This window comes from Lacerta agilis, chromosome 1 (assembly GCF_009819535.1).
Source record: "Lacerta agilis isolate rLacAgi1 chromosome 1, rLacAgi1.pri, whole genome shotgun sequence".
NCBI lineage: Eukaryota > Metazoa > Chordata > Lepidosauria > Squamata > Lacertidae > Lacerta > Lacerta agilis.
The window spans coordinates 80,416,118-80,428,538 of NC_046312.1; the positions used below are offsets into that span (position 1 = coordinate 80,416,118).

The 12,421-nt window shown below is 44.0% G+C and overlaps 1 protein-coding gene across 9 annotated transcripts in view; it reads left to right on the forward strand.

The window, feature by feature from the left end:
* SLC43A3 (solute carrier family 43 member 3) overlaps positions 1-12,421 on the forward strand; it is a 42,293-nt gene that overhangs the window by 17,553 nt on the left and 12,319 nt on the right. For 7 of the 9 annotated variants that reach the window (XM_033158333.1, XM_033158348.1, XM_033158356.1 and 4 more), the window contains 3 exons: positions 5,804-6,028; positions 7,381-7,510; positions 10,721-10,767. In XM_033158333.1, the coding sequence (XP_033014224.1) occupies positions 5,804-6,028; positions 7,381-7,510; positions 10,721-10,767 (402 nt within the window). Of the gene's footprint in view, positions 1-1,100; positions 1,246-5,803; positions 6,029-7,380; positions 7,511-10,720; positions 10,768-12,421 lie in introns of all 9 variants that reach the window. The other 2 variants (XM_033158314.1, XM_033158324.1) reach the window with 1 other exon arrangement.

Here is a 12,421-nt window from a genome sequence, read left to right on the forward strand (position 1 = left end):
AGGTCTTCTGGGGTCATTTTATGGGTGGTGAAATATTCTTCTTTTGCAGAGATAAATTCCAGCATAGATCAAAATGTGCATTTCATCACTTGTGAAGTGCACCACATGTATTTAATTTATTTCATGGGGGAGGAAGTTGCCGTGTACCTCAGCTTCCCATGAAGTGTCCTGGTATCTCACAGGAAAAAGCCAATGCTGTGTGAAATGTCTGGGTAGAAAGAGAGAGAGATCTGGGGCAGCAGCTTATGCACGAATGGGGCTGTACTGGTGAATATGTGTCAGTGTACCCATCACAAGTGCCATTGTTTGTCTGACTGAGAGGTAACGTTGACTTCTTCCACCAGAGGATCTCCTCTTTCAACATTTGTTTCCTTCCTCTAGGGAAGGAGGGAGGAGACATAAGGGTATTCTCTGGGTATTCTCTTAAGTTACATGTGGTCCCAGTCCTGTGTCTGCTTCCTGTTGTTCATTATTCTGCTGACTGGACCTGCCTTCATTGGCAAAGCTCTCACCCTCTGGAGGCAGCTGTGTGTCTTTCGGGTCTTGTCTGAGAGTGGCTTGTGGAAAACCATGTCACTTCTGAGACCTGAGGCGCATATGCAGGTCAGCAGCATCTTTTGCCCCTCTTCACTCTCTGGCAGGTGTCCAGCCCATGAGTGCTTAGCCAAGAGTAAGATGCTTGTGGGGAAAATATGAGAAAGTTTTGAAAATAGCTGAATGATTCTAAGGGGAACCAGATGCTGTGAGGCATGAAGGAACAGAGATACTTGTTTGGGGGATTGAGGAAAGTGAGGGAAGGTGATCAAAGAGTAAAAAGAGCCCTTGCTGGATAGACTTGAGTGGGTAATCAATATAACTGAGGGATGCCAAGAGATATTGAGGTGTGTGGTGGCATGGTAGTAGAAGAAATGAGATTAAGCAAGAATCTGGAGGAAGCAATTTAGCACGAGTGGGAGAAAGGCAGCAAGTCCAAATAAAAACATTGCTTCCTGCTCTCATCCTCAAAGAGTCTGTAGTGTGTCCACTCTTTAAAATAGCCAACCTTGGACCCAATGGAATGCAACAGCCATTAGCCAGTTGCTAACACTGCATTTTTCTAGATGGTGGCGAGGGCAGTGGTGGAGCCGCTACAGCTGCTTCTGGAGGAGACAAATGATCTAGATTCATTTCAGTCTGGTTTCGCATCTGGGTTTGGGACTGAACCAGCCTTTGTTGCCTTTATGGATGACCTTTATCAAGAAAAAGGTAGGGGAGTGCAACCCCGCTTCTTTTGCTGGATCTCTCAGCAAGTGATCCTTCTGGCCTGGTTGTGTAGGCTGGTTATTAGGGGCTCTGTTCTACAGTGGTTCTGTTCCTACTTGCAGGGTCATGTCCAGAAAGTAGCATGATGGGGAGACTGCTTCTCAGGCCCATGGCAGTATACAGTCCTGGAAGGCACTCTTCTCCCCAGTGCTGTCCAACATCTGTATGAAGCCATTGGGAATGGTCGTTTTGGGGGGCAAGGTCTCAACAGTATGCTGGGGGTACCAAGCTCTGTTTCTCCATTACATCTGACTCAGGAGAGGCTGTGAAAGAGTGGTGGAGTGAATGAGGCCAATAAGATGAGTCTGAACCCTGGGAAGACAGAGGCCTTGTGGGAGAACAGTTCTCACATCCGGGCAAAAGGCTAGCTTCCTGTCATGGGTGGGGTTGCACCCTCTCTAAACGAACAGGTCCATACTTTGGGGATACTCTCTGAGTCAGCATTGTCACTTGAGGCTCAGGTCGCCTCTGTGGCTAGGAGTGCCTTTTATCAACTTTGCCTGGTACGTCAGTTATGGTCATGCCTGGATAGGGATCACCTGATCTCTCTGGTTTATGCGCTGGTAGCCTCAATACTTGATTATTGTAACACTGTATGTGGGGCTGCCTTAGTGTCTGGTCTAGAAGCTTCAGCTGGTGCAGAATGCTGCAGTCAACAGTAGTTTGGTGGAAGGAACAGACTACTGCCAACACATGGTGCTGGTGTTAAAAAGACCTGTCCTGGCTTCCTGTCTGCAACTGGGTCAAATTAAACAGGGTTCTTGTACTAGTGTACAAATAGCTGAATAACTTATGTCCAAGGTACCTTAAGGCCCACCTTACCCTGCATACCCAAGTTGGTCACTGAGGTCATTGCGTGTGGGGAGCACTATTAGTGGTTCCCTATGGGCCAGAAGCATGACATGCCAATGTAGAGCCAAGCCTTCAGTGTTGTGGGCCCAACTCTATGGCACTCCCTCCCACATCTGGGGCACTGCCCCCGCTGAGTTTGGACTCCTGATCAAAACATCTCTAATTTTTATTTATTGTAGGTTTAATTATGTTTTTAATGTTGCACGTTGTATATTTTGTTATAAGCCACTTTGAGACCCATGTGGTGAAAAGTGGGACATAGTTTTAACAATAAATAAATGAATAAATGAATATTGCCCTACTTCGGCTTTTGGATTCCAACTACTGAGTGGTGTGAGAAGAAAACAAGACAAATAAAGGGCAGGCATGTGTAAGATGTTTTGATTTGGGTTGATGAACTGACAAGTGAAAGGAAGTGATGCTTACTAGCTCTCTACTAGTCTGTTTACTCCATGTTTCCAGTAGAATAATTCATCCTTAGGTTTTTACCTAGCTTTTGACAATATCCTCTTGACTTGAGACACCCTATAGTGAGATCAGTATCCCAAAGGGAGTCTGTCTGTTGCTGTTACTCCTGTTCTCCCTCACATCCTACTCAGCATGGTCCCGATGTTTATAGTAGAAGAAGCCTGAGTCTCTATTTGAGCAGAGAATACCTGAATCAAACTACTGGGTAGGTCTAGCCCTGCAGAGCTGAGTCCCAGTTCTCTTCTAAGTGATTGAGATGTGATGTAGTTTATTTACCAGCCATTGAAGCTCAGCTTGGGTAGTTAATTTAGGTGGAACATGTTGAGAGGGCTTGGATTGAACGGGCCCCAGAAATGTGGAACATTATTTTTAACATTTACCACCACCCACAGCTGAGATGGAACAGGCTTTTATTAAAAGAATGTGTGATTAATGATTCACAGACAAAGCTGCAGCTATGAAGGTTACACAATGCAACATGCCCCACATCCACACACACACACTTTCTCTCTCCATATGCAACCCACCACAATAACCAAAGACCAAACCTATCTCTCTGCTTATTATACAGCACTGAAGAAATACCATGGTGATGAGCTTGCCAGCAAAAGATAGGAGGATGGTAGAAATATAGATAAGTGAGGGGATAACTGGTGGCATAGGCACATGTCAAGCAGGAGGATAGGTGATTGACAGAAAGTTGGGTGTCTTAAGTTAAACAGATGGCAGGATGTGAATCTGTGAATGTTGGAGGGAGTTTGAGAGGGTGCATTCCTGTTTAGCAATGATCATATGTGCAATCAATTATCACGTGTAACTGCACAAGCTCATCTTTCATGCCTTCTTACCCTTGTCACACTTTTCCATCTCTCTGTAATCTCTCCTGCTGCCAGTAGTCTAAATGTAAACTGTAAGCTTCTCAGGGCAGGGGTCTCTCTCTGTTAAGTGAAGAGTACCCTGATGGCACTATAAAAATGCATTATTATTATTTTGTTAACAATGACTTGTCTTTGCTTGCTTGAACTGTACAGGGTACAGATTCAAAACTCAAAAGCGTATTCCATATCAGATACCATTAGAAAAGTTTGGCTGTGTTCTCCAATGTTGAATTCATTCTTTTGTATTAAGGACTTGTGTGTGTAGGAAAAAGTGTGAAGCTTGGATGTACATCATCACAGACAGTGATTGTATACATGTTTATTTTGCTTCATGAATAAGTACTGTGAAGCTGTGTGTGGACAGGCAGTGAAATGTGTCTGTGCAATAGTCACATGTGATGTCAACACATAGATTTCATGCTTTTTCCGACATGCAGGTTCTTACAGTGTAAAGGAAATGCACGAAGCAGCTTTTAGGGTGTGTGCCTGCTGCTGTTCTGTCATGAAATTTAACAAGGATATAATGCATCATTTATTTATAATGGGAACCATGGTGTGGAGGGAGACTTGAAGCTTAACCCCCCCCCACTGTGATCCTGATCTGATCAGAGCAGTGCCAGATTTAGGGTGCTGCAGGTGGTTTTCTCCACATGGGGTGCCAAGCTGAGGGGGTGCAAACATTATGGGTACAGCAACCAAAATAAATTATTGTGAAAAGAATGCATATTTGGGTCGGGGGGCATGTCTTGTCCTCATGCAGGGTGCCATATTACCATATTATCCTTGATCAGAGGCCCTTGGTGCTAACTTCTTCCCATGGTAAATATGCAAGGGGGAAGATTGTGATTACAGTGAGGCAAAGGATCAAAACCCTACCCCCTTGACACCTTGGTGCCAATTTCACTCAGCCCCCATGTGCTGGCCATTTTTCTAAAAAACAAAAAACTTCCATAGCAGGGCTAAGCATATGTCAAACGTCCCATCTAGTTTGGCTCTGAAAAACAACGGGGTTGCCTAAGGCAAAGAAGTATTTCTTGGCCAGTGGGAGATTTGATCAAGGACTTCCTACCTCACCCTGTTAATCACTCACCAGCTTTCCTTTCTGTAGAAAAGTGTGTGTGAGAGACACATTTTTGTGCAATCCGTGGTAAAAGAAAAAACAGATTCCACCTCATCCCCTGCCCCCCATTTTCTATGAAAGCCAAACTATCATTTTTTTTTTGTTTAAATGAAATGTAACATTTTATTAAAACATTGTTGTTAACTAGTATACTTCAAGCCAATGTAGCAGCAGCTCAGTCTTGTTGCAGTAGCACAGAGGGCTTTCCCTACCACCACAAACCAGAGACGTGGAGAAATCCCGCAGCAAAGTCATTGCCGCAAGAGGGCTTGTATGGCATGGTGTGGTGTAGGGTGGTTTGAGTGTTTGATGTGGGAAGTAGGGTCTAAACCCTACTCCCTTGAAGGTCACTGGGTGGCACTGGGCAGGCCACTGTCGGCGTGAATTGTCCCACTGCCAGGTAAAGGACAACAAAGTTATGTAAAGGAGAACCCTATAATGCCATGGAGTACTCTTCAGAGATTTTACCCAACTCCATTGCAAAGTAGTTACAATGAAGAGAGGCAAAGAGTTCAAAGGAACTGGGTGCACTCAACAACATGCACCAGTCCCAAGTCACCAGATTCGTCCAATATCAGTGCATGAAATCCTGCAAATTTAGCTATTTTATCCTCTGACTTGCTAGGTGGGTTTGGACTCATTTCTGTGCTCCTGAAGTGCAGCTAGGGCTTTCTCACAACAGACCAATAGAGAATGGTAGTGCCAAGTTGTTCTGCATCTGCCCATAGGCTAGTTGTCCTTGTAAGTTTCATAACTGAACTTCCTGGTTTTTTTGTAAGCAGACTGAGCTTTAAATCCTCTCTATTATTGCAAGCACTATATTTAAAAATACTTGCCAAAACCCAAGTATAACTGTAGCTTTTCACAAACCTATTCTGTATCCATTTTACACTTTCTTACATTCTCTCTCTTTTTCTTCTTATGGTTGTTTCCTTGTGTTGTAGATCTAGAGAGCTTGCTTGGTCCTTGCTCATGGTCTTATGATATCACCATTAATCTGCTTCCTCATTTCCCCCTTTTCCTCTCTACTAGGTTCAGCATCTTCAGCCAGCCTCCCCTTATAAACTCATGCATGCTGTTATACATTTCACTGCAGAAGCAGCTGCTTGCTACTGAGCAACTTGGATACTCCCTGCTTAGTTTTCCACGTATTTCATTGACTACATTTTCTCTTTGGTTGCAGGATCAGAAAAGGAATTACCTCAGGATCAACAGGGAAGTGCCATGGAGCATCGGGGCTCAGACATGGCCAAACGTCTGGCCACGCTACTCTCAGGTCTAGTGGAATGCATGTGCTTTGCAGGTGTCATTTTTGGATGGGCATCCCTGGTGTTTGTCCTCAAGGATATGCACTACTTTGAGGATCTGTGTATGTCTGCAGCTGCCAATCAAACAAGCAATGCCACAGGTAAGATCAGATGGTGAGGGTCTGCTTCTAAAGGGAAGTTCTGGGTTTATACACATACTGGGCTAGTTGGGAGTCACAAACAGCTGTATGGGCAGGACTGCACAACTTGTAATCCCACCAAGCCAAATGCAGACTGTTGTTCATGTATTGTGAACTGCCAGATGCTTGATAACCCTACTTTTGTAGGCAGCAGAAACCAAGGAGCATTACCAAGCCTGTGGCAGATAACCATGCGTAGCTGGTGGGCTAAATTCAGCTTGGTGGGTCACATGTTGCGCAGGCCTGACATAAAGAGTTAGCTGGGGACTGCACAGAGAGTGAGTGTGAGAGTATATGAATTATGGCAGAGGTGAGGTGCTCCAGAAGTTGTTGGACTCCTCACTCTCCTCATTCCCAGACACCATGGCCAATGGAGAGGGATGATGGGAGCTGGAGTCCACAAATGGTCACAGGTTCCCTGCCCCTGAACTCATGGATGTGTTGAGACATTCATGCTGGTTCAGAAGTACCATTGGAGACTGGCTGGTGCAGCCCATACACCATCCTGAGTGATGCCCCTGTGAGTACAGCACTCATTTTGTAGGTTTTCTCACTGTGATGTGAGCACCTCATTGCAGGGATACTAACTTCCCTACAGTGCTCCTCTCATGCAGGCTTTGTGGCTTGGAATGGCAGGTTGGTTCATCTGAAAAAAAGGAATTCAGTCTAACATACTGAGTGGCAGCTGGAGCCCATTCTGCCTTAACAGATGTGCTCCTTTAGCAAGCACTCCACACCGCAGACTAGTACACTTGCTTGTAAATTATTCCTGTGTTACATTTTGTGAATGGTTAGACTGCAAAAAAGTTCAAGGAACAGAACAAGGAACATTTTTGGATGTGGAGGGTAGGTTGCTGTTTCCATGTCCTGAACTGAAGGCTGGAAGGGGAGCACTGATGTAGGTTCAGTCCAATGCAACACCATATGCCCCCCAGGACATGCCAGGCTTTCAGTGCCAGGGCTCAACCATAGTAATAAAAATGAGTATTTTTTAGTACCCGCAGGGTGCCCTTTCAAAACGTTTAAGTAACTGCAACCATTGCCAGCACTTAAGGAATCCGAGGTTAAGGGCTGTCAAATGAGAAGCTGTGAAACTTTCATCAGGAGGGTTTGATCCTGGCATCTCTCCTTTTGGAAACTGGGTACTGGCGATGAACAATTTGGGTTTGCTTTGCATGTGTGACAGGGTGTGTTGGGTTGGAAGACATACAGTAGATAAAAATATAAAGTATGTTGAGTCTGAGCTCTGCACACAGTAAATATGTGCTTGGGACTGAATTGCATTAGGGACCATATTCTCTGTCCCTTTGCAGACTGCAGCGCTCAGGATGAGCAGTTTTCCCTCGTCTTCACCATTGGTTCCTTCATGAACAACTTCATGACCTTCCCAACAGGCTACATCTTTGACCGCTTTGGTACCACAGCAGCACGTCTACTTGCCATGTAAGTGTTGTGGGCACAACCTGTTCTCATTTTCCCTGCTTGGAGCTTTCTGCCTTTTCTGTGGAACTTAAGCAGGATTTCCAGCACATTAAAGAGCTCCCCTGCCTTTAATAGTCATGTAGTGGGGAGAAACTGGGCAACAGTGAACTCTTCCACCACCATAGCACTAAGAAGATGTGAGAAGTGGAATCTGCTGAATGCCACCCTGCAATGCAACACTTAAAATCCTTTATAGATTAAGAAGTGTGCATGCACACGAAAGCTCATACCAAGAACAAACTTAGTTGGTCTCTAACTGGAAGGATTTATTATTATTATTTTTTGTTTTGACTATGGCAGACCAACACGGCTACCTACCTGTTATAGATTAAGAGTGAGTAATCCTAGACTGAAGTAAGCTCACTCTCTGAAACCTGATTTAGGGACTGAAGTGTTCTGGAGGGTGGGTCCTAGGGTGACCACTCACATTGCTCGGGGGGGTATGCATCACCAAAAGAAGAGCAAAGCAGGCACAAATCTGCACAAAATTCCCCAATCATTTATTTATCATTTAAAATGATAAATGATCATATAAAACACTTGGCATATGCAGGGCAGAAAGGAACTGTGATGGTCAGAAATTCACTTCTATGCACATTTCTATCTCTCCCCCCCCTCCTGCCCGATTCTTTCCTTATCTTCCACCCATGCTCTTGTCCATGCTGTCAGACAGCTAGAATGATAAAATGCCTGTTATCTTTAACAGCCCAGACTGCCTCCATATGAGTACTGAGAAGTTTCTCTTGACTTAGTACTAATCTTCACATAACTATAATAAACAGCTTGCTGTCCCTGTCAAGGGGGCGGTTATACCCAAAGAGAAGAAGATCAGAAACTGCTGCAAGTTTTTGCATGAGGCCTCTGCAAACTGCTGCATACAAAACATCAGCCTCCCTCTTATGTAATAAATGAACAGGATATGTAACCCAGTATCGCATGCATGCATATTTTTTTAGTTTGCATTGGCATGTTCAGTTTCTGAAAGGCAATTCCTTCGTCACCTCAAATTAAAAAAAAAAAAAAGTTTGGCTAAGGACTGAAGCAGTGAAGGGGAGAGCAGGCTGACTGGGGATAGATAGGGACTCACAGGATGAGCAGGAGTATTAGAAAAGTAACTAGCAGCTGTCCATGGCTTGGAGGGCCTATTCATAAGACTCCTTGAGACTGGCAGCTGCAGTTTTTCATTTGGCAGCTCTGACTTCTATTTGGGCTGTGTACAGAACTAGTTGAATAGCAAGGCTGCAGGCATGTGCTGGACACAGATTGGCTAGGCTGTGGGCAACAGGTATAATGAGATCCTGAACTTTTTTTTAAAGATGGAAATTTGATACTTTTCACATTTTTTTTTTTTTTACCTAGCTGCATCTGGAGCCTTCTACTGCTCAGGGCTTCAAAACCAATCTTATTTCTCCACCTTGGGGGTGGGGGAATAGAAGTGATCTGCTTCTGGAGTAAATATTACCTGAAATAAAATCTGAAATGCCCGTATTCTTCACTTGTGTGGGGAACCTGGTGCGTCCATGAAATGCACACAGCTCACCCTTCACAAACATGGGCCTGAGCCGACGTTTCAGGGAAGATGAATTCCCTATCAGTTGATAGTGACAGGGGAACAGGGAGACACTGACACTTCCCCCTCTTTTTCATCATAAAATAACTGGATGTGGTGTAATTATCAATGGAAATGACTGGCAGGTGATTTAGGGCAGACAAAATAAAACAATTCTTTACACAACACATAATTAATATACTGTATGAAACTCTCCGCAAAACATGCTGATTATATACAGCACTTCTGTCCAAGTACATTTTAGCTGTGAATCGAACCAGTCTGTGTTCCCCTGGTGATCATGCCAAATTGCAGTTAGGGCAGTTTCTAGGATGGGAGGTTAGTGAGGTGTCAATGTTCAATCTAGCCCTGTTACCTGATACTGATTTTATTTATGATCAGCTGCAAACAGGGAGCCCTTTGCAGTGCCTGTTCTTTGAGTCTGATACCCAAGTGAAGCAATGTTTATGCCAGCCTGCGAGGCAGGAAGTCCAAGGGTTCCTATGACCACACACAGGAAACTGGTATTTGCTGTGGCTGCAGTTTGTGAGGTTCCTTAATTGGCTGGGCATATTAATGGAGTGGGCAAAGTCATGCGGCTCACGTGAGTGAACTGATCAACCATGTGGGCAGGAGAGGAGTGCTGAGGTGGCTCTTTTAGGTCCTTGCCCTCTTTCCTCACAGGGCACGTGGCCAACTAAGCAGAGCTGTAGATATGCTTTCCTAACCTGGTGTTATCTGCTTGGTGTTATCTAGTTAATGGGTGCAGCATTCCAAAAACATAGAAGACTCCCCGAGGAATCAGCAGGGGAGGATATGGTTAAAATTGTTTCTCCACAGCTGCTTAAGTTCCAATAATTATCACCCACCCAGTGCCATTTGCCTTTAAAAAAGAAAAGAAAAAAAGAACCTGTATATTAGAGACAGAAGACAAACGTAAACTTTCATGTAGTTTGTCTATAAGTATCTGAACTAAAACTAGAGTTAATGCTCATTCACATTCTCATGTGGGCGGGTATAAGTAATAAATTATTATTATTATTATTATTATTATTAGCATTCTTTCTCTCATAACCCTAAACAAAAATGGAGGACAACTTTTAATGATCCAACCAGAGGTGGATCTTGGGGTCTCAAATTTCAGTGGCATCCTGTGTGATGCCAAAATTTGGTGCCTCTTGCACTCCATTGTAAATCCTAGTTGTGGTGTCCTCGGCAGCACCCCTAAAATTCCACACACAGTACAACAGAACTTGTCACACTCCCCTAAATCTTCCCCTGGTCCACCTCCCTCCAGGCTGTGCCTTTGCCTGAGTCTCTCCTCTTTTCTAATTTCAGTTTTTATTCTGTTCCTCAGCATGGTTTCCTTCATCTTTTCCCCATTGGTCTATTTCTATTTTCAAATGATCTCTCAATTCCAAGTTCCATCTTACTGATTCCTCTTTCTTCCTCCGATGCCCATGGCTCCCACAGCTGCCTGCCTGTCTACCAAAAGGATGGGAAGCTGATGGATGCTCACTGTGTCTGATGGGGGATGAAGGGAGGAAGTAGTTCACTTTGCTGCCCACGTGTCCACAGCCCAGTGCCCATTTGGTAGCTCAGGGCATCTCTTTGTCTTCCAGATCTGTCTACACCACTGGTACTCTCCTCGTTGCATTTTCCTCAGCAGGTGAGTGTTCCTGGATAAAGAGCTGGGCTCATCTAGGTAGATTTGTAGGGATACAAATTCTGGACACAATAGTTCCAGTGTTAGGCTTGAAACTGTTGGGAACTGTTGCAGAACAATCAAAGGAGTGATACTATGTTATGTTGCAAGCTGGGTCAGCTTGATTCAGAGTAGTGTACAGTGGTACCTCAGGTTACATACGCTTCAGGTTACATACTCCGCTAACCCAGAAATAACGCTTCAGGTTAAGAACTTGGCTTCAGGATAAGAACAGAAATTGTGCTCTGGCGGCACAGCGGCAGCGGGAGGCCCAATTAGCTAAAGTGGTGCTTCAGGTTAAGAACAGTTTCAGGTTAAGAACGGACCTCCAGAACAAATTAAGTTCTTAACCTGAGGTACCACTGTATGTGAAAACACCCATCCAGTGCATCTGGTGGGGTAAAAATGATTTTTTATATATATACCTAATTAAATACATTTTGTATGGCTTTGTGTGGAGAAGCATAAGATGACTGGGTGGGTCTTCATGTGGGGAAGGGATGCGTCTGTCTGTCTGTCTGTAGTGTGGACATGAGTTTTAGAAGTGTGACTTAGCAACACCTGTAATCAAGGGATGGTTGTAAATATGGAAGAGAAAAGGTGAGTGTGTTGAGTTTCAATGTCTATAACAATGGCTGCAGAGAGAGAGAAACCATGCTATTATAGCTCTCCATCTTGAGAGACGTTCAGTCTTTGTGTGTTGCTAGATGGCTGTCAGTCCATTTTTTTTTTTTTTGCTTGTGTAATTATGCTGGATCCTCCAACTATTTCTAAAGATTGGAAAAGGGTGGGATCTTATGAGGTGGGATCTTAACTACAATCTATATTTGTAGTAAGTTCCTGTTTTGCCCCTTTCCACACACCCCTGGCATGTTGTGCTAGTCTTTATCAAATGTGAAAGACCAAAAAGCAGGTGAATTGCTGCATTCTGAGCCCCCTTAGCTGGCATAGAAATTTAGAATGGCACAGTGTGCTGCCCTGTATTAATATGTTGACTGGAGAATTGTAGGAAGAGATGGCTTGAGAAGTACGAGTTCCTTTTATTGCACTGGAACGTCTCATTTTTTAAGTACTGAGCTGCTTCTGTGTGCACACACCAGCAAGACTGTAAGAAGAAAAAGAAATTTAGGATAAAAAGTAGAGGAGAATGCAGCACTAGGACTTTTGTTTGATTTGTCAGGATGACTAATCTTCTCTCCTTACTCTGGCAAATTAACAAGGTGATAACAAGACTTTCAGACATTTTGGGGCCAGATAAACAAAGAAGGAGAAAGAGGAAACCAATAAAGCAGAGGCTGGATACTTCTTTCCTTTCCTTTGATGGGGTTCCTACTTCATGCTAGATAATACTTAATTGCAAGTTTCTTTTTATTTTTGATTTAACAGCTAAAGGCTGACTTGGGATGCGATCCTATGTCTCCACAGCCAAAGTTCAACATGCTAATCATTACAACTTTGCCGACTCACTTTTCTATTATTGCCAGCTGATCCTAATAATTTGGGCATTGTGCTATGTACTGCTGCTGCTCTCTCTCTCTCTCTCTCTCTCTCTCTCTCTCTGTGTGTGTGTGTGTGTGTGTAATATATGTAGCTGCTTGGGTTTTCTAACTCTTCTTGG